At 36.4% G+C, this 19,928-nt stretch overlaps 2 protein-coding genes and 1 long non-coding RNA gene across 5 annotated transcripts in view; 1 reads left to right on the top strand and 2 right to left on the bottom strand.

The window, feature by feature from the left end:
* The window catches only part of Fak (protein tyrosine kinase 2 Fak), a 61,219-nt gene that overhangs the window by 16,882 nt on the left and 24,409 nt on the right, over positions 1–19,928 (top strand). Inside the window, exon 2 of one of the 3 annotated variants that reach the window (XM_067352722.1) lies at positions 2,319–2,438. The gene's annotated coding sequence lies outside the window, so the exon portion shown is untranslated. Of the gene's footprint in view, positions 1–2,087; positions 2,439–9,761; positions 10,685–19,928 lie in introns of those variants that run through there. The other 2 variants (XM_067352720.1, XM_067352719.1) reach the window with 2 other exon arrangements.
* On the bottom strand, positions 19–1,027 carry Naxe (NAD(P)HX epimerase). Its single transcript, XM_012361975.2, has one exon. It carries the CDS (start codon positions 901–903, stop codon positions 88–90), a length of 816 nt encoding a protein of 271 aa, XP_012217398.1. The 5' UTR covers positions 904–1,027; the 3' UTR covers positions 19–87.
* LOC105669184 (uncharacterized) lies at positions 7,084–9,399 on the bottom strand. The gene is made up of 3 exons (XR_001100221.2): positions 7,959–9,399; positions 7,658–7,872; positions 7,084–7,561 (listed from the first exon to the last, which is right to left on the bottom strand). It is a non-coding gene; the product is annotated as an uncharacterized lncRNA (long non-coding RNA).

The following is a 19,928-nucleotide window of genomic DNA, read 5'->3' as shown; positions in this document are numbered from 1 at the left end:
AGATACAAAATAATCGAATTATTGAATATACAAATTTATTATATAAGTTTGTAATATACAGTTGTGAACATATTACTCTATGAGCATTTATTGTAGCAGTTGAATAACAAAATCTGTTCCTACATATTTTGGTAAATTGAGATTATATTGCGATTCTAGCTTTTTAGGCACAAATCGTCCACCCAGATAATGAAATCTTCCTTGAAATTTAGATGCACACATCTTTGGTGCTGTTAAAGATATCAACATTTGTGGTTTTATGGCATCTTCCTCTGATGGACCATTTTCGACATCCCAGCCAGAAGGTATATCTATACTGCAAATAGGAATAGTGGTATTTTTCAACATGTTAATAATGCAGACAAATGGTTCTCTCACTGGTGGTTTGAAACTAAATCCAAGAAGAGCATCTATTATGATTGTATATTTGTGTAAAATTGTCAAATCCATTGCTTTCTCTATATATTGATTTTCTAGAATAGGAATATCATTTTCCATACATTGATGCAAGAGTCTTTCGTACAATGTATTGCTTGTCCTTTTTGGATAATAAATTTCTGGTGAATATCCAAACTGCTTCAAATGTCTTGCACAGACAAGACCGTCACCACCATTATTGCCTGGTCCACAACATACTAATACTTTATTTGAAGAATTTTCCAATAATGGATAAGACTTGGCAACTGCAATGGCACAGCTTTGCCCAGCCAGCTCCATTAGTTGATCAACACTGAATTTATACTTCTCAAATAAATCTTTGTCAATGTTTATAGCTTCTAATTGATTTAAATATTTTACCATTTTATTGTATTCCTTCCTCGCAAACGGAATGGATAATTTATTGGTTAGAAAAGGCTTTGTTCCTTTAACACTTTGCAATTTGTGTGATATGAGTCGTAGCATTTATCAACAAATGCACTCAGCTTGCATTGAAATTGCTCGATTCCAGAGTTTACATGCGCGTGTGTGTGTGTGTGTGTGTGTGTGTGTGTGTGTGTGTGTGTGTGTGTGTGTGTGTGTGTGTGTGTGTGTGTGTATATATATATATATATATATATATCATGCAACTGAATAAATATTTTTTTGCAGCCGTAAAAATTCACAAAACAATCAACAAATTACGTTTGGTGAGTTATTGGATGTTTTTCAGAAAGAAACATAAGCAGTGTTCCGATTAGGGACCGGTTTGTTTGCGCATGTGCGGCTATACGGTGTCAATGAAGTGTCTCGTACATATAAAAAGAGACCCCGCGTTACCCAGCTTCATTTAAAGTAATAAAAATTTTTTTAATGTATTAAAAAATAAAATATATATACATATATATATATATATATATATATATATATGTACAAAAATACATTATATATATATAATTTAATTATTTTATAAATTTTAATTATAATAAATAAAAAAACCTTACCTTATTTCTATTTTCCTAACCTCATCCTGTCAAAAGTCCCGCGTAAAGTCCTGCACACGACGTGTGTCGGCACTGCATTTTCATCGCCGCGCAAGCGCAAAGCCACATATACGCTAAGCAACCGGTCCCTAATCGGAACACTGAACATAAGTCGACTTCTGGGGCGATTTTCATAGCACGACTTAGATCCATGATCGCGAATTGGAGCAAGGTTTGCTTATTTCGTAATTATATATATAAATCTATGTAGAATTTTAAAAACGTATTAAAGACAATTTTTAATATATTATTGCACTACGAAAACCGTCCGAGAAATCTTTCATCGACTTGTATTCTTTGTCGAATATACTTATTAACTGCCATTGATTTTTATAATTCCCTCCACCGTCATAAACTACATAAACTTCCGGCTTTTACGAACAATATAGGCCGGTATTCATAGTCCGTTCTTATATTTAAGATTGTCTTAAGCACGGACTTATATTCGCTCTCTTCGTCACACATAGATTGTGTCTGACAAAGAGAGCGAATATAAGTTCGTGCTTAAGACGATCTTGAATATAAGAACGGACTATGAATACCGCCCATAGTATCTTCACTGATCACTTGTCGGCGCCACTCATTGTCATTAAGATTGCCGGCCGCAAGATGACACTGCTGCGCTATCGTGTTCAATCGTATTGACAGATGCCTCAGCAATATGGCGACCAGTGTTTACGACAACTGATCGCGGTCGATCAAATTCGCGCCGTGTTCCGGATAAGTAAAGACGTGGTTGTTTATCGTATCGATAGTGCTCATTTTTTTACAACGATAACGACAACGCGCGATTCGATCTTATTGTGTGCGCGTTCACGTGTGATAACGCAAGGAATAACGTGTGTGTTTCTTCAACAGCGATCGGGAAATAGAGTACAAGTGGTGGTAGACAATTCGGCAACATCAGGTGGTGGAACGTCGTTCGCTGGACGTCGCGCGCTTGTCGCTTGAGATTCCTCGAATACCATCGTCTTTACCGTGAGTACCAATCAGATTGTTAATTAACCTAGAATTTCAAGTTGACGCAAAAAACGTCATCTGCAATGCAAAACACGTGTATCCTGAAGAGCCGCGCTGAAATAAATTTGAGAGCGACTGGAAGAGGCCATCTTTGAGGCCATCCTTCGATATCGGTCAAGCCGGCAAAGAATAGCAAATTGTGTTACATAAAACCAGCTTGATGCTCGAATGTCATAAGACAGACTCGTCGCCTCGGATAATTCGTTATGTGTGAATAGGGAAAGGGCTATCTATATCGCACGCTCCCGCATAAGAAGTGAATCGTCTCATAGTCCGAGGACCGAACACTTCTGTCTTAATTCGCGAAATTTAATCCACATCGCGTTAAATTGGCGTAGCGAACCAATCGATATATGTTGCAATCGAATTCTCGTCTCACAATTTTTCAACAATGGTGAGGTGCGGTCTACAAATGCGAAGCGATTACTCTTCACGTTCCAACAATTTTATCACGTAACAAATTCTGAGTAAATTTCATTCGCAAATATTTGCGACTTGTTAGAGAGTACTGTTTATGGAGTGAAAGAAACAATTCTGTGCACAATGTTTTCTGAATTTGCATAAAGCGAATATTTTTGTTCATCATTCCTTTTTCGTGGAATTCAATAATTCTTTTATTAATATCAATGCACTTGCCAATAAGCGCAATGCGTGTAAATGAAAATTTCGTCTATTGCCACGAGATATTTGTTTTACATTTACATTTTTTATTCTCGTTTAAATTTATTTTCGTTATATGAATATATTTGTGTGGTTCACACAGTAGCTATTGTATATGTGTGTGTAGCAGAGTTTAAACTGCGTCGAATTAATGTACAACACGCTTATCGGAAATTTCTCGGAAATGTTGTCGGAAAGAGAAGTCGGCTTTCGCTCATCTTTGCCTATCCTTTGTTATCTTATCATCTTATTCAACAACAATATACGATATCATAATACTAGATCACACATAGTTTACGTATAATACGAGAAGTCATTATTGACCAATGCACGGTATGGCATTAATATGGAATGCGTACTCCCATCCGGCATAGTTTAGCATTTGCGGAAGAATGGCTGCTTTTGATGTATGTATAATTAAATTTATCGATTGTTGAAGAAGACATCGCGGCGGCACTTGAGAACGCGCGTGTTTCATAGATCGCTTTCACGTTTGTTTGCTGTTCTTTTTGCTTTTATACGCTTTTTACTATCTAAAAACTGCATTCTTTCCAACCGTGGAGATTTTTATCGTAGTCTTTTTCTTTAAATTTTTTCCGAATTTGAAGAGTGTCTGTCTACAGCCAAGCTGGATTAATAGTTTTTATAACTCTTTTAAATTGAAAAGCACATTGGCAATCATACGCCACGTGAATTTTTTTTCAATTGAATACATTTAATAAAATCAAGTTAAAAAAAAAAAAAAATATATATATATATAAACACGCGAATCGGCAAAAATAAGTACCTTGGCTCTGCTTTTATTCATTGAGCGAATCTCCAAGTGAATTGACCCTCCAGATTGGACTTTTGCCCCAATTTGCTACATTGTCATCGTCGCGCCGATACTTGTACGTATGACTTTTAACACTTGCTCGCAGTCAGAATATCTAGTGTATTGTAAAAGTATCCGGATGCGTAATGCTTTATTGGTTAATAAATCTTTAGATGTATTATGTGTGTGTGTGTGCTTTATATCACGGCTATAATTGATTTACGTCTTTATTTGATATATACCAAATTGTTTGCAATGTAACAAAATTCCTCTAAACTATTTCGTTTTAAAGTGAATAGATAAAGTTATAATAATAGTTATTGACATGTCCTGTCGCAAATAATTGTGTAATTAGAACAAGTTATTTGGCGTTTATTTGGAGTAACAACTCACAAAGTATAGATCGTATAATATTGCTATAGAATCCTCGCGTTCTCTATCTGCGTTTTAATAGACGATCACGTAATCTTCACAAACGAGGCGACTTCTGTACCGCTCAATCTTCACAGAGCCGCTATATTCTAATAGGACACGAATTATTAAATGGACACGCATTATACGCGCGCGCGCACACGTGATTATGTAATAAGTGAGGTAACTTGATACACATGCGAAAGAAAAATCTTATCAAGTTGCAAGCGCAATGTTTTGGGAATTCTCTTATTCGCCGCAATTTATTTTTAAATTGTTAACGTTGTACTAAACAACAAAAACACTGTACAAAATAAAGAGATTATCTTAATAGCGAAAAATTGTTTAGGTTTTCTTCCGCGCGAAGGTTGTCAATCGCTGCACATATCCACACGACTACTGTTGTTGAGATTAATTATATGCTGCAACAGCTTGAAATGATCTATTGTGTCTTAACGGCCATGTCACACGCTCCAACCTTGAGCATAAGTCGAGAAGGGGATTGACCTTAAACCGGATCTGGAATCCTTTTTCTTTGAGAAAGGGTAATATAGAATTATAAAAGAGTAATAAGTTTTGCATGTCATGCTAAAAGTTTTACGCTTTAGGCTTAAAGAAATCGAGATTATTCGGTGAATATTTTATTTATGATATTCATAATTGAATCTCTTATATGCATAAATATTTTATTTTATTTTTTTTTATTTATCCAAATTTTAACATTCTTTTATTAAACACATCTGATATGGCATCTGACGGTACTTTAGTATTTTTTTCCATACATTTTCAAATCGAACTGTTAATCAAACAGTTTTTTTACACTTTTAACGCAGTGGACGCGGATAACGAGAGTTTACCGTCGCGCAGGAAGAGGTTACCAGTTCCATAATTGATTACAGACGTTTCGATGTTGTAATCTGTTCCTCGTTTATCGGTTATTTTGATGCCTGATTCATTGTAAGTTAAACCATTTGAAATCGAAGTTTCGATAATGTCTGTCAGTCCAGCTCGCTGTTTATATTCATTGTTTCCACTTTCGGAATCTTTGTAATTTTTTTCCGTTGTTGGTCTTTGTCCTGATTTTCAACCCTACGAGTCTCGTCGTCCCGCTTCTCTCTGTTTCGCGTCCTTGGTACTTTGCTCGAGATAAAATTCACTTCTCGGAAGCTTCATGCAATCCTTACCACGCAGTTTTTGCATCAAACTAGTTTTCGGTCCGTCGGTTAATCTTCTGTAGAGCTGGATATAATTTCTTTTCTTTTTTCCGCGATTATCGACAATCGAGACATTGGTTTCACCCGCGACGCTAATGTTCAATCCGGACTGCATGTTCGTTTTGGCAAATTTTTCCCTTAACGCATCTTTAATATTCGGGACGTACAAGCGAGAAGAGGTCGTGACCTTGCTGTTTCCTTCTGTCATCGTATCTTTGAGAATGCTTGTCGAGTCTTTAGTTCGTTCTCCTTCCGATGAAAATTCTTTCGAAGCTTTACGTTCATTCAATGAAACGCCTTGTAACCACTCGGCTTGATTATCGAATTGACATCTGTCGAAATGTCCGTTTGCCGATTGGAAACGAACGGCAAATTGGAATTTTCATAGCAAAAATTTGGGTAAATCGATTGTTATACTAAGTTATGTTGATAAAAATTTCATTGAGAATAAAGCATTTAATTTAGCTTATTTGTAGAAATTAATTCAAGCTGCACAGTTGGAGTATTTTTTACTCAATTTACACTAGCTCTACCAGCATTGCTGTACATTTCTATTGTTTCTGTTAGTGATAATATTTAAGGATTTGTTTACGATTGTTAATGATATGGTGATCATGAATATTGTTACGTGTCAGCCTAGAAGAAGCAACTTATGCGCGATTGCAAACATGATACCGCGCCTACACAAGATGTCGTTTATAGCTGTTCTCGTTTGTGTTTCCGGTCACGCGATTATCTGGCTATTTATTAATTGTGTTCGCGCGATCACGAGGTGAATTGCCAGATCAGAAAGTTGATCACGCATAAAATTTTCGAAATGAGAGTGCAGCGAGACGCATCTCGTACGTAGCGAGAAAGATTTCCTTTTTGCTCTTTTTTTTTGTTTTTCTTCCACCTTCGTTTCCTCATTATATTTCTTTTCATCTTTCGCACGATCGTGCTCTCATCCCACCGTTCTATCCATCGACTTGTACTCAATGCGTCTTTACATGCATTGCAAATGTAGAGAAGCAACTTGTATCACGGAGTGAGAAACTTGTACAACTCGGCCCTTTTTTTGTTGCGCTCAAGATTGTATCTCAAGACGAATTACGATTTCGCGTCGAAGGGTGATACACGAGCGATGAAAGAAATTTCCGCAGGCTTGAAAATCTTTCGGTGCTTTATACGAGTATATTACCTGGGAGTGATTCCTTCCTCGGAAAGAATTCTTATAACAGGTAACTTAGAGCTCTCATTTATAATAATGATAAAAAAGCATTCGCAGTTATTCATAATTTAGTCGTAATAGTTTTTAAAAGTTAGTGTGAACCATAAACGCGTTTCTTTCTAATGTAAGGTAAATGTTTCAGTGGTCAGATATATAAGAGTTAATCATTATTGAAGATATCGCTTTTTCTATCAAAATAATATATATTTTTTTGTTATCTTTTTGTTTACATAAAAACGTTTTCTTGACAGAAATAAAACCAAAATTATGATTGTGTCCGTACATAATGTAGATTACGCCTAACAGATATTTTTTGCATTTAGAAATTTGTTTCTAAAACCAAGAAAAAACGCTTCTTTTCAACATTATAAAAAATTACTCGCTCTTAGGAAAATTGTCAAGGATCAATCTAAATTGTTTCACATGATATACCTCAGTTCATTGTATTAATTATATAATTATAAATATCACACAACAATTTGTAATTATTTTTATGTGTAAACTTGTATTTTTTCAAATGTTGTTTCTAAGTGTTATAATTATAAATATTAGAAATTCCGACTACTGGAACACTTGTAAATTAATCAACAAGTAAAACTATATATCTTATTCATCTCAGTCATATCTTCTGGCCAACAAAGTCTATTTGTTTAAATCTTCTCTCTCTCTCTCTCGCGCGCGCGCTCGTTCGCTCGCTCGCTCGTTCGCCGGAGCGCATATTCCATTAGCTGTCGTAACTAGTGTGAGGAACGACTAGCCCACTTGACCTTATCTGCTGGGTTCAACGTTTTCCATATTATCAGGAACATCCTTTTCAAAACGTCGCGTCTGCAAATTGACATAAAGTGCATGAGCGACAATAACGAACCCTTTTATTCTGCTTTCTTTCCTTCTTGTTCTGTTCCACGTCTTTTTCCACTTCTTCTCGTCTCGTCGCGGTTTCATTCGCCGTGGGTAGTGGATGGATGATTCAACTGTGAGTACTGTTACATTTTGTGAAGAGAACGAGACTTTGTTTTCTAGTCACCATAGTTTATGATGCGTAGACATACAAGGGGTTGCTCGCGATTATCAGATCAGAATCTGTAAAGTTTTATGACAAATTTAGAAAACATCAAACGGAATAAATGTACTTTTGATAAAACTTGTTTTGATATTCTTTCAATTACCTTGCGTGACAAATGTATTTCTTCTAATTAGTGGTTCTTCCAGTTTTGTTCCAAGTTTGCTGATATATGATATATGACGGCGACTTTGTAATAATATCAGTATTAAATCTTTACGTTTATATGTCTATATCTTTACGTATTTCAGTGGGATTTAAAATAGACGAAGAAAAATGGCGATAAGTTAAATTATGTAATTTGGTTGCGAGTGTATAAAAACGCAGTCAAGCTGATTGATAAGTTCCTCGAAGAGCTAAGGTGATTGACTTTATGTTAGTGTTAATAATTTTCCAATATATTATATATATGAAAACGTAAAGTAAAATTGCCAGCGTTTTCAAACAGTTTTGTGTCAAAGAAGAGCGATCTGAATTATTTAAGCATAGAGTTGATGACAGGATGTTTTTTAAAGACAAAGAAAAAAAAATGTGCTTTTATCTAAAAAAGAAAAGCAAATAATTGTGATACTTGTTAAAAATTGTGGATTAAACATTTGTAGCCTTATTCGGTATAAGATTTTAAGAAAAAACTTTGCGCAGTGAATAATGAGATAATGAAAGTTTATTGTTTGAGTCAAGTTACAAAATATAGATGGAATAATGAACTGTTAACCCAGTCACATGCTCCCGTATATTTACATTGTTAATCGCGCCGACTGTCGTATTTAAGCAATTGATCACGTCGGCTGAAAATAATGTACAATTTGACGCACTATTACTTTCACATGTTTTCAATTTGCCCTCTATCCATACGAATATCTCGATTTCTTTTACCATGCACGCATGTGGCCCTGCGTTAGCGATTTTTCTTCCTCTCTTTTATTCTTCTTTTGCCTCTATCTCGCAGAGGCAATTTGCTTCACACGCGTGTCATCTCCCCCGCTAAGCAATCAGGACAAAAAGTTGCCAAGCATTTGCCGCTAGCGAACGAGACCGAAAGGACGACTTGTTGAGGGTTTTGCCGTCACGTTTCTACAACGATACGCGCGTTGTCACGCAACTTGAACGTATGTTGGAAGGCACAAATCTCTCGCGTTTCTATTTCTCAATTGAGTCACCGATATATATCTAACAATAAGAGTCGATTCAAGAGTCATTACGTGTTATCCATGTTTGCGTCATCATTGTTTTTACGCCGCACTAGACATTGATCAATTTACACAACGACACATTTCCACTACCATTCCCATTCGTTCGAGTGACTTTCTCAATTTTTGTGTGTGAATTATCCAAGTTGGCCAACGACGCGATCAATCGTTCTTAATTATTTTCACGGCTATATCTTGACGATACCCGAATCATGATCCGGTTTTAATCGTGATTGTTATCATCTGATTCTTTCTACTGCCTTGACCATTCTCAAATATTCCAAGGTAAATCGTCACTCATATTTTTTCTTTCCTCTAGAGCTATGTATGATTGTATATTTTGTGAATATCTATACATTTCTCCTATTTTGTATTTTATAAAAGCAAGTGTATGCAAAGAATTTGACCACTCAATTATATTTTTTGAAATAATATTTTTTTGATAAAACTTGGAGATTTCTCACAAAGTTGCAGTCAAATTTCCTACAAATTGTGCCACATTACTATACGAATAACATTCGAGAACACGGCACTAATCTTCATCGTTGATATTTTTCAATTCTATCTATAGTGAATTTCCTTCGAAGAATCGAGAGACACTTTTATTTCTTTTGAATCACTAGAGCGAGTGCAGTTTGCTTTTTCCGTTTCTCTTGACGAACGAAGAAGAGAAATTTTCTCATATCAAAGTAATAAGAAAATTGACAGAGGCAAACTGTTCGACACAGAGGCGAACGAAAGTGAAGAAAGACGAGTGATTGACGAGAGGGGATTGACACTTTCTTCCTTTTCTTTTTTCCTATAAAAAAACACGCGGAAAGAATGTGGAGAGCATTAAAGAGATGAAAAGCTGGATAGAGAGAACGAAGAAGGCGGGAGAAAGAGAAGAGAACGAATAAGAATTGATTTTCATTTAAGGAGAAGGGAGAGATAGATAAGCTCGTTGATAGAGTGACAAGGATGGTAAAGTATAAAGATAGAGAATATAAGCAATGAGAAGAAAAAGGGGACGGCGTAGTTGTAGTGCAGTAAGCGCGACGGAAACGGAGGCAGGCGGAACGCGTGAGCGAGAAGTGCGTATGTGAGGAGCACACAGTAGCTTCTCATAGTGAAGACAGTCGTTGCTCCGACGCAAGGCTACTCGCATCGTGACGAAAGAGGAATCCACACCTTCCTCTGCATGTCTCTTTTTATGCGTCGCGTGTGCCGTTTCTTCCGCATTCGATGAGTGGCGAATCGCACCAGCGCTAAAAAAATGTACATTTTCTTTATTTGTTTTTCGTGTGAAATCGTAGTGTTTTTGTCGTCTTGTGGTCAAACGATCTAATGTATCGATGGTAAAGTTTGCTTGAAAGGGTGAAAAATAGTTAGTGAAAAATAAATCTTGAATTTTTGCTTGTCTTTCGAGTTGATATAAAAATATAAATTTACTTATACGTGGTGAATAATATGCATGGTGCCTTTTATAAAGGCGGATGCATAAGACACGACATGATTAAGTGACTTGAGAAACCCTAAGTTTTTAATTACGCGAGTGTTTCCGTCGAGTGAATCGTTTCCGAGATTTCCACTTACTTTGAGTAGCTCGCAGTCAACGACGGCGGTCGTCAAAGTGCAGTCAAACCAAATTTCCGGCCGATATGTAAGCTTCGTCGAAATTCAAGCGAGCGCTAATGAAAGAAATCGGCCGAGAAAATTAACAATTTCACGGGTGCGGAACATCCGCGGAGTTGAAAGCACGGCGTGAGTCGTGCGATTGGTGCACGTAGTAGTTCCACGAGTTTTCGCTCCGAAAATAATCGTAGTATTTTTACTATCGTTTTATGTTCACTTCGCTTTGCTATCGCAAGCGAGCGCACAAATTGCCATTAATTCGGTATCAAATATTCTTACAACACAGTTGTCAATTCGGAAGAAAACGCAAATTCGATTGTTCGGAAAATGGTTGCTATTCGATTGATCTCAATGGTTTCGTACTGACAATGATGACGATGATGATGGCGTACTCGCATTTTTATTTTTGCGATGAATCATGCCGACGCTTTTCGCTCGAGGCACATATCTGTACAGCATAAGTATAATTAGAGTTTAAAGATGCAGAATCAATTACACCAATTACGTTTACGTTTCGCTCATTATATATACACAAGAACGATTGATTTGTACACGAGATGTCATATGTATCGGAAATCATGAGGAAAATCATCAATTATCTTTGATGTCATTTTTATCTTATGTGCCTTGTGTCATACATACATCATACAGTATTTATTATCATTAATTATAATATTGTGCGATGCATTAATGATTATTTAAACAACGCGGTTGTTTTTGTTTTAAATACCAAACAAGAAATTAAATTAGATCGTTGTAAGAATCTGCCAGTACAAAATAATACGGTAGGAATGGAACACCTTATATATATATGGCTAACAAGCCAGTGTACTCCCACCGCTTTTAATTACGTTTTCCTGTTGCGATGCTATCTCTTGTGGTTTCATCGTTCATTGGGACGCCCGACTTTTCGTAGTGTCGTTTAGGTCTTGACAATACAACCGATTAGCAGATTCCTGCGAGATCTCAATTCCTGTCTTAAAGTCCAATCGTGCCTTGTTGCTGCCGCGTTTGACATTGCGACTTCTAAGCGGTTAACGGGAATTCGAAGCACGGCCGGATGGTGTGATCGTTGAATTGATTCAACTTGAGCTGAATGAAACGTGATTTACTTCGTGACTATCGCGCTTGCCTTCTTTTTCGACGCTCTACGTCCATCTCTAATATTCAAAGTTATTTTTTACAGTTCCATTAGTTTAGAGAAGAATAATACGTCATAGTCACAATTTAGACGAATTGTTTAGCGTCAATAGAATTAAGTTAACTTAATAACCAAGCGAGTTAATTTATCTAATTCTGGTTAACGGTCGACAGAAAATAAAACGAATGTAGCGGCTTGAACTGAAAAGAAACGAGTCAGATTGATTAATTTTTATTGAAGCGTTAGCAAAAAAAAGACAAAGCACCCGCGCGTTTTCAGCTTCTGCAAATATTGAAAATTGTAAAAATTGTCCCACAGAAATTTATCGGAAATGCTCTTTTATCTATGTCTTTTCTACGTCGCATCAATTTTTGCTCGCGAGGCTAATGACGTGACGGCGGGCCAAAAGTAGTCATTGAGCAAATTGATCGAGTGAGGTAATTGCGCTGTTGGGCATGTTCGGTTCAAGTTGCTGCTACTGCAGGTGAATGAATCCCGACTCTCTCACGGTTTACGTTCGCCTCTTTAGTCTGTCCATCGACCCTAACTAGCTATTTATATACACGAGGCGCTCTTGCTTCTGTAGTCGTGCCATCGACGATATCTAAGCCTGTGTGCACGCACATGATTGTAAACATCTATGTGTGCATTCGTATGCCAAATCATTTTCGTGTGCGTCCCTTTTCGTCTGCGTGTATGCACTCAATTATAAGCATTCCAGATCAATGTGTCTCCCTTGTACGAAAGAACATGGATACGTGAATTATCATTTATTTTATTCATTCGTGATTATTTTTATTATTTTATTGTTTTCGGGAGACTATGAACTGCAAACATCAATGTCAGGCAACGACGACGTATTTGCATTTAAAGGCTACACATACGAATGTTAATGTTATGTTGTGTACGCGTGTAAATTACGCGACACTTTGCAACATCGCGCTCTGATATTCCGTTGCACGATTGCACTGCAACTGTTCATCTGCGCCTTTCTTTATTAATTCCAATCTTTTGTTCAAATTATTTTAGTTTTTCAAAGTAGCTTCCATATCACAAGTAGGTCCATATACCTACTTGTAAACATATTTTTTGTTAAATTTATTACTGCAAAATTTATATCATGGTCATTTACATTTAATTTGGTATACGATCCTCATCTTTTTGTTAAACTATTAACAAAACGTACCACCACTGACGTAGATGTTTATTTTAAACAATTGCGTCTTGTGCAACTAACTGTATATATCCCAACTTTATGCATTCCAACACATATTATACGCTGTATAATATATATATATATATATTGGAGAATGTGTGATATTATCAACATTATATATATGAGAGAGGCGCATTGCTGCTTATAGCGCAATGTTAAAATCTGGCACGTTTGTAATAACGAGTACTGTTGAATTCATCGTATAGAAATCGCGCGTAAAGCGCGATTAAATTAACTTTACTGTATGATAGCAATTTGTACGATTTATTGTACGATAGCAATAATTCTCCGAATTTTTCTATTCGCAATTGCGTAAGCTTCAATCGATCATATCGGTGAAAGAGACATTCGTATAAACGAATGTTCCAATCGCACTTGCGTACACTACGATGTGTAACATAGGTAATTTGTAGGACTGGTCACGCCTCTTGACGTTTTACTGTTCCCTTTCCCTTGTTCTATATCTGTAGCAAAAAGGAGTAACTGTTGGCAAGGAGTCCGAGGGCTCGAGAACATAGATTCAGCAGCTGCCGCGATAAACGCGAAATTTTGCGTACGTTAATGGTTCATTGCTAAAAGCGTAATCATTGATTCCTTTTCTTTTTATCTCTGTCCTTTCTGTGTTTCTTCGCTCAAGAGAGAAGTTGAGCTCTCTCGATTTTTTTCAACATCTTCTCCTTTGCTTGTAATTGCATGCTATTATGCCATTTGCTTGCGGTGCATCGGGAGCTTATCGAAATGATATTAGACAGATATAAATCGACATAAGATCTTGGGTTGTTAAAGAGATGACATATCTCTGAAAATTGTTATTTATTTAATAATGTTTGTTTCAATGTTAGCAATCATATTTTTAGATTTTAGGGAAGAATACGATTTTGGTACAAATCAATTACGATAAATCTCCTAATTAGAAGATTTATGCGTGTTTGCGCGTATTATCGCGGCGCGTCGAACAGACGGAAATTTAAACTATGTTTAAATTTCATGCTTGTCTGTCCTCCCTTTCTCCATGCTAAATTCGTCTACTGCAAAAGGAGCAAGCGTGCGATGTACCGCGTAAGAGAAATATGGGCTTGACGCTTGCGGAATAAGCACGGCTGATACTAAATTACTCGTTGCCGACTCCGATGCAGTGCGCGGGAAAAGACTTAATTATTTATTCCACTTCTCCAAATTTGCTCTCACAATTGAACGGCTAGCCATTCTAACTTTGATGCAAGTTACTTTCGTGAAAAATGGCATCTACGCAGCCACGCTCATGGGGCGAGGCGGTTGATTCTTCTACGGACTGCATTCATCTTTTTTCATCATTTTCGTTTAGATTCATGCAATTCGTTGAACACTTCAAGGTGGTTGTTTCATTAGTTGATGCATTTAAGTATCTGGGAATGCACCAGGCGTAGGATTATAAAATTTATTTGAGCGTATACAGGATGTAGATTTAGCTCTGCCCTTTCTCCACATTTGCACTCCGCTACTATCTTCGTCTTCGAGACGGAGACAATTGGCAACGACCAACTAAGCAGGGCAGAAGAACGGTGGTTGCTACGTAAACGTAGTTAAAGAAATTATGATAATGGGAAGAAGCTTATTGTAATTATTTTCACCGGGAAATACGACGGTAAATAAAACATCAGGTCAACGATTTTATTTAAATTTTTTGCAATATATGCAAGTACTATCGGGACAATTTGGTTCTCACAGGGTTAAAGCATCGAATGCTTGAATTAGTAATTGAAATGCGAAAGAATTTTCGATGATAAACAATCAATGAATACGCACTGCATTGAATTAGTTTAATCCATAAACGTTGTTAATAGATAGCGAGATTCTTCTTTACTGAATATAAATTCGATATAAAAATTGACACATAGTTGTCCGTAATTCCAATCCATCTCATCCTGCACCGAGGAAAAAACCGAACAACACGCCCCCCGTACATTAGATTGCTGTTATCGATCGACGATACAATCGGTTAGGCATGACTATGAGATACTGATGAAATGTCACGTACGCCTTTTCCAAAACGGTTGCTACTGTATCAGGATTCCTGACTCGGAATGTATATTCCACTCGTATGTACACGCTTTGGTGCACCGTGACTTATATGTACATCGACGCAAGCGACTCATTGTTAAGTGTGTGCCTTTGGGCGTGTAAGTATGGTTCGATGAACTTGAAGATACTTTTGTTCGTAGATCGCTGCGCGTTGATTTATCACTCGCTTGCGCGCTCCGTTCATTTTATTTTTCGGCGCGGATATCGAGAACAACGAGTCGCTTCTCTTAACGCGATGCAAAAGTGTTATCGTTGTGAGGCACGCAGAAGCGTTGTCACTTAGCCTCTCTTTCATAGTTTACACTTCTGCGGTAAAAAGAAAACCACTACAATAGTGTAGCGCAGTTGAATAAATCCACACTTGCATGATTTTATTTTTTAATATACTATAATATAGTTTTATGCATGTATACATATGTACTAAATTTTCATTACATTTTTATCTCACATTTTCATCTCACATTTACGTGAGTAAACAAACGATAGAGCTTACCTCTCTAGTGTGTTAGTATTATAATGCTTTTATAAAATGTTTCAAAATTGCAAAATACATGTTTAATATTATTTCTAATCAAAGTTTGATAAAAAGAATAAAAAATGTGTTTAAAGAAGAAAAGAAAAAACAAAAACAAAATTGTGGCACAAAATAAATTATAAATTAAAACAGAAAAACGTTCTGACATCCGCGCTTTTAGTTTACGATTTTTTCTGTTGTTTTAAAGAGCTAAAAATTTATTGAATTAAAAAATGATCGAATTTGAAGAAATTTAAGTAAATGTACATTGAACGTTTCTCGATGTTATTTGTCGCAAAGGATATTAATGCGGTCTGTGACGCGGTAATCAGACGGGCAGTGGCTAGCAGGAAGGACTTTAGCGATAAGTCGTGCGATAAATTGGCAAGTGGCATGAGAGAGAGAGCGAACAATCGTCGCAGACATTGTCACGATGCTATGCCGGATGGCGTGCGCATAACTATGCCTGCACTCTTGATGGTAAAGTCAAGTTCAAGGACGTTGTTGTGCGCCCAAGAAGGGAAATCCTGAAAGATTTCGGATCACGATAAAATGGAGTAAATGAGAAAAATCACATAAATCAGCAATGTAAAGTTATTTCAACGAATTTAATATTATAAAAACATAACGGTACATGCGCCCTCTTTACAAACTAAAGAGATTTGATTTGATGAAAATCTTGTGAAAAATAAGTTTCTTTAATAAAATTGTTCAAAATCTTAATTATTTTTTTATTTAAAGAAGAATATCTGCTTTATATTTGTATACATTTATGTATCAAATTATAGACATTCAGATCAGAAGTCGTCTGATTAAACTTTAGTAATTTTTCAATTTTATGTAATATGTTTTTGTAGATTGACGAATTCGACGAAATTGTATTACTTCTATTTGGCAAACTAGATTTTGCTAGCGATGTGGTTGTCCATTATTTTTCTTTCTTTCTCGAAGAGTATCTCCGAACGAACACGCGGTCCACTGACACGAGAGTGAACCGCAGATCGATGGCTCAATGTTCGCGCACTTTCTTCGGCACGAGTGAGACGAAAGAAAAAAGAAAAAATGAAGAACACGTGAACATCGAGGGCGATTTGCACGCGAGGCCACCAGCTATACACGTGAAATGTTTCTCTTTTTTCGTTGGCACACGTATTTCATGAAATTAGAATTTCTCTAGGATCAAGAGAAGCCTAGATTTTGAGTCTTTATTAGCGTTCCAATTACTTTTCGCCACGATAAGAATTTGGTCGACTTGCAAAAGTGAGATTGATAAAATGTTTAAGACCGCATTTGAATGATTACTGCTTCAGATTCTTCAATGTGGACGGCAATATAAATAGAACTGTAGTACAATAGTAAATTTGTGCTGTACGTATATAATTGTTGCAATATGACAAGAATCAAAATCAGTCAGATACATTTTATTATTTGCTTTTACAAGTTTCCAAGGAATTTAGATATTATAGTTTAATTAATTCTATTAATATCTAATTGCCGCATATTGATACGTAATATGTAAAAGGCGCGAAAACCAAGGTATACAGTAAACATTTTTAATGCCATTTTTCTAAAGATATCCATCGCGTTTACGGTGGCATGAAGCACGTGCCGAGAATTTCAGAAAGAATCGAACGTTATGAATTCACTTGTATCGCTCTTGGACAAAAACTTGAGTACAAGTTACTCAACTTTTGCCGAATTTCGTCGAGCCGTATGAAAACCATCATCCAACCATTATGCATCCAAGAATCTTCCGAGGATTTTTCCTCGGAACAAAGTATCGCTCTTTCTCCGTCATGCTTTTACGTCATTCTTCGATTGTCGTCATATTCAGTAAGATTCCATGATATCTAAAATTGTTACATTACGAAGAAATATGCATAAACCACTTTATAATCTAGTTTAATTTGTCAAATACACGCATCGATAGTCATAGGAGAGGAGGATTTCTTTGTGACTTTGCGCACAAGAATCCTGGGGATTTCCTTTCTCAGGGCAATCAAGTCTCGACTCTTTCTACTTGTTCTCTGTCACTCTTCGGCACGTACCGTCATGTCTAATAACATTTTACTATTTTTAAAACCGTTATATCATAATGAAATATGCATGAATCATGCACGACAGATATTGCAATCTAATTTAGTTTATGGGAACGATTAGTTTTTTCTTCGGTGATTTTGTGCAAAAGAATGTGGTGAAAGATCTTTTTTCTCGAAATTAGGTTTTCGAAAAAAGCGTTCCATTATGTTGAGAATCGTTATATTGTGAAGAAATATGCACGAATCATGCAAACCAGTTAACACAATTAATTTCATTTTTCTAATATTGAAATATGTGTACAATTCAACTTAAAAAAATGACATGTATATTACACGTATTAATCCTAGAAATTTAATCGAAAGAAAATATAAAGAATACAGTAGAGTCTTGATGACAAATACAGAGTATTTTTAATTTTAATCATGACATTGACAAACGAAAAACTATAACAAACGTATAAAATTGTTGATAATTATATTTCAGTATGATACTGAGACAATCACATTACAAGTGTTGTAATTTCTGAACATTGTTATTAGTTTGACTTATCAGTGTTCATTGGGGATTCTTTGTACTTTTGACCCCGGCTATATCCATATTTAGAACTGCTTTAATTTATTCAACAGCAAAGTCTCTGCATTGGCACACGAAAATCTCTGGTTACGAAAGATCGTAATCCAATATGCATTAATTATTTGTATAAAACGAGATCCGAAAGACATTAATAACGTCCAGAAAATCGTATCTTCTTAAATATACTTTTATACATATCTGGTACGGTGAACTGGCACTATTTTCAGACGCAACCCACCATCTGTTTTCCGATAGAATCGGCTCACTCCGATTGATCTCTGGTTGATCGATAATTACAAATAGTATGCATCCATTTATCCCTCCATCTATTCTCTTATGTAACTAATTTGCAATTGTGTCACAAGGGTCAAATTTGGGTCGAACGATGTAGACAGATGTGTGCAAATGTCCCGAAATAGTCAGATATGTACAGCATTCATATGGCATTTGATTGTTCATTGAGGTGTTGTATGAGTTTTATGAAAATTCGCATTTCGGGATGTTAACGTGACAGACGTGTCGCAGTGAATATGTCAGTTATACTTGCAGGAATAAGCAGGAATAAGCGTGCGTGTTAGTTCGTATGTGCGTACATCCCTTGCGACCATCTCGATAGAGTCGGAAGGGTTGTGATTATGCTGGCCGGTGACTCTCAGAGCCGCAACTCTTGCGGGATTTTGTACGATAAAATTCGCCGCGAATAATCGTATCAAATTGTCTTGAAATAGAATGATGTAGCGTAGCACAAAATAACGTAAATTATTGCAAGCTTTATTTAATTATTGAACGGAAAAGCAGTGCTAATTGAGTCGCAAAATTTACGTGTACTTTATTATAGGATTTTTTTCTTTCTTTTTTGGGAGGGGTGCATTTTTTTTACAGGTGTATTCGTCAGCGACGGAACACTTGTCAAAGTGGTGTATACATATTTACATATTTACGGACGGACTTTCACGATATTACGACTCTTCCCTTATATACTGTCTTTATTAAGTTAATTAAATTAATAACATAAGTGGTGCGAGTTTGCGTGCGCGATATACCTGTGGGAATTTTGTTGGTGAACAGAATATGCTGTGCCATGGACTGCCAAGTCCGTTGGTAGTGAAATTCATGCTCGAGTGCTTCAAATTCAATATGAAAACCTTGAACTACATTACGACGTGAGCTGTATCACGGAGCGATGTATAAAGCGTGAGCTCCATGATATGTCGGAAAATTGAAGTAATCTTTTGAGAAAAAATGTATGCACAATTTTATCTGTCAGATATAGATTATGTAGCATCGCGCATATTATTTTGGAAAAATGTGTTGGAAAAATTATAGAAATATTTTACTCTAAAGATTTAACATTTTCAAAGTTTATATCACTGCCGACATTATCAAAAGAGTTAAATAATTCCATGCTTTTATTGTATATGCAACAAAACCTATCATTAATATTTGAGCTTTTGATTTGAGAAAACTGATCTGATTGATTTTCGATCGAATCGACTACACGATACAACATTTGCGAATCAACGATTTAAGTAAAAACAAGATAATAAATAATGAACCGGTCACCGTTTCTTGATTTATCTGTCCCGTCTCGCGCGGAAGAACGCGTGAATCGAACGCGCTAACATTGCTTACGAAATTCCGCTCGCGCGTTATTACAGCAAATTCCATCGCGGCCGTTTGCCTCCGCGCGACGCAGCGCGGCGTGACGCGGCGTGCCGCTCCGCTCA

This window comes from Linepithema humile, chromosome 4 (assembly GCF_040581485.1).
Source record: "Linepithema humile isolate Giens D197 chromosome 4, Lhum_UNIL_v1.0, whole genome shotgun sequence".
NCBI lineage: Eukaryota > Metazoa > Arthropoda > Insecta > Hymenoptera > Formicidae > Linepithema > Linepithema humile.
This window is presented reverse-complemented; position numbering and strand designations above follow the sequence as displayed.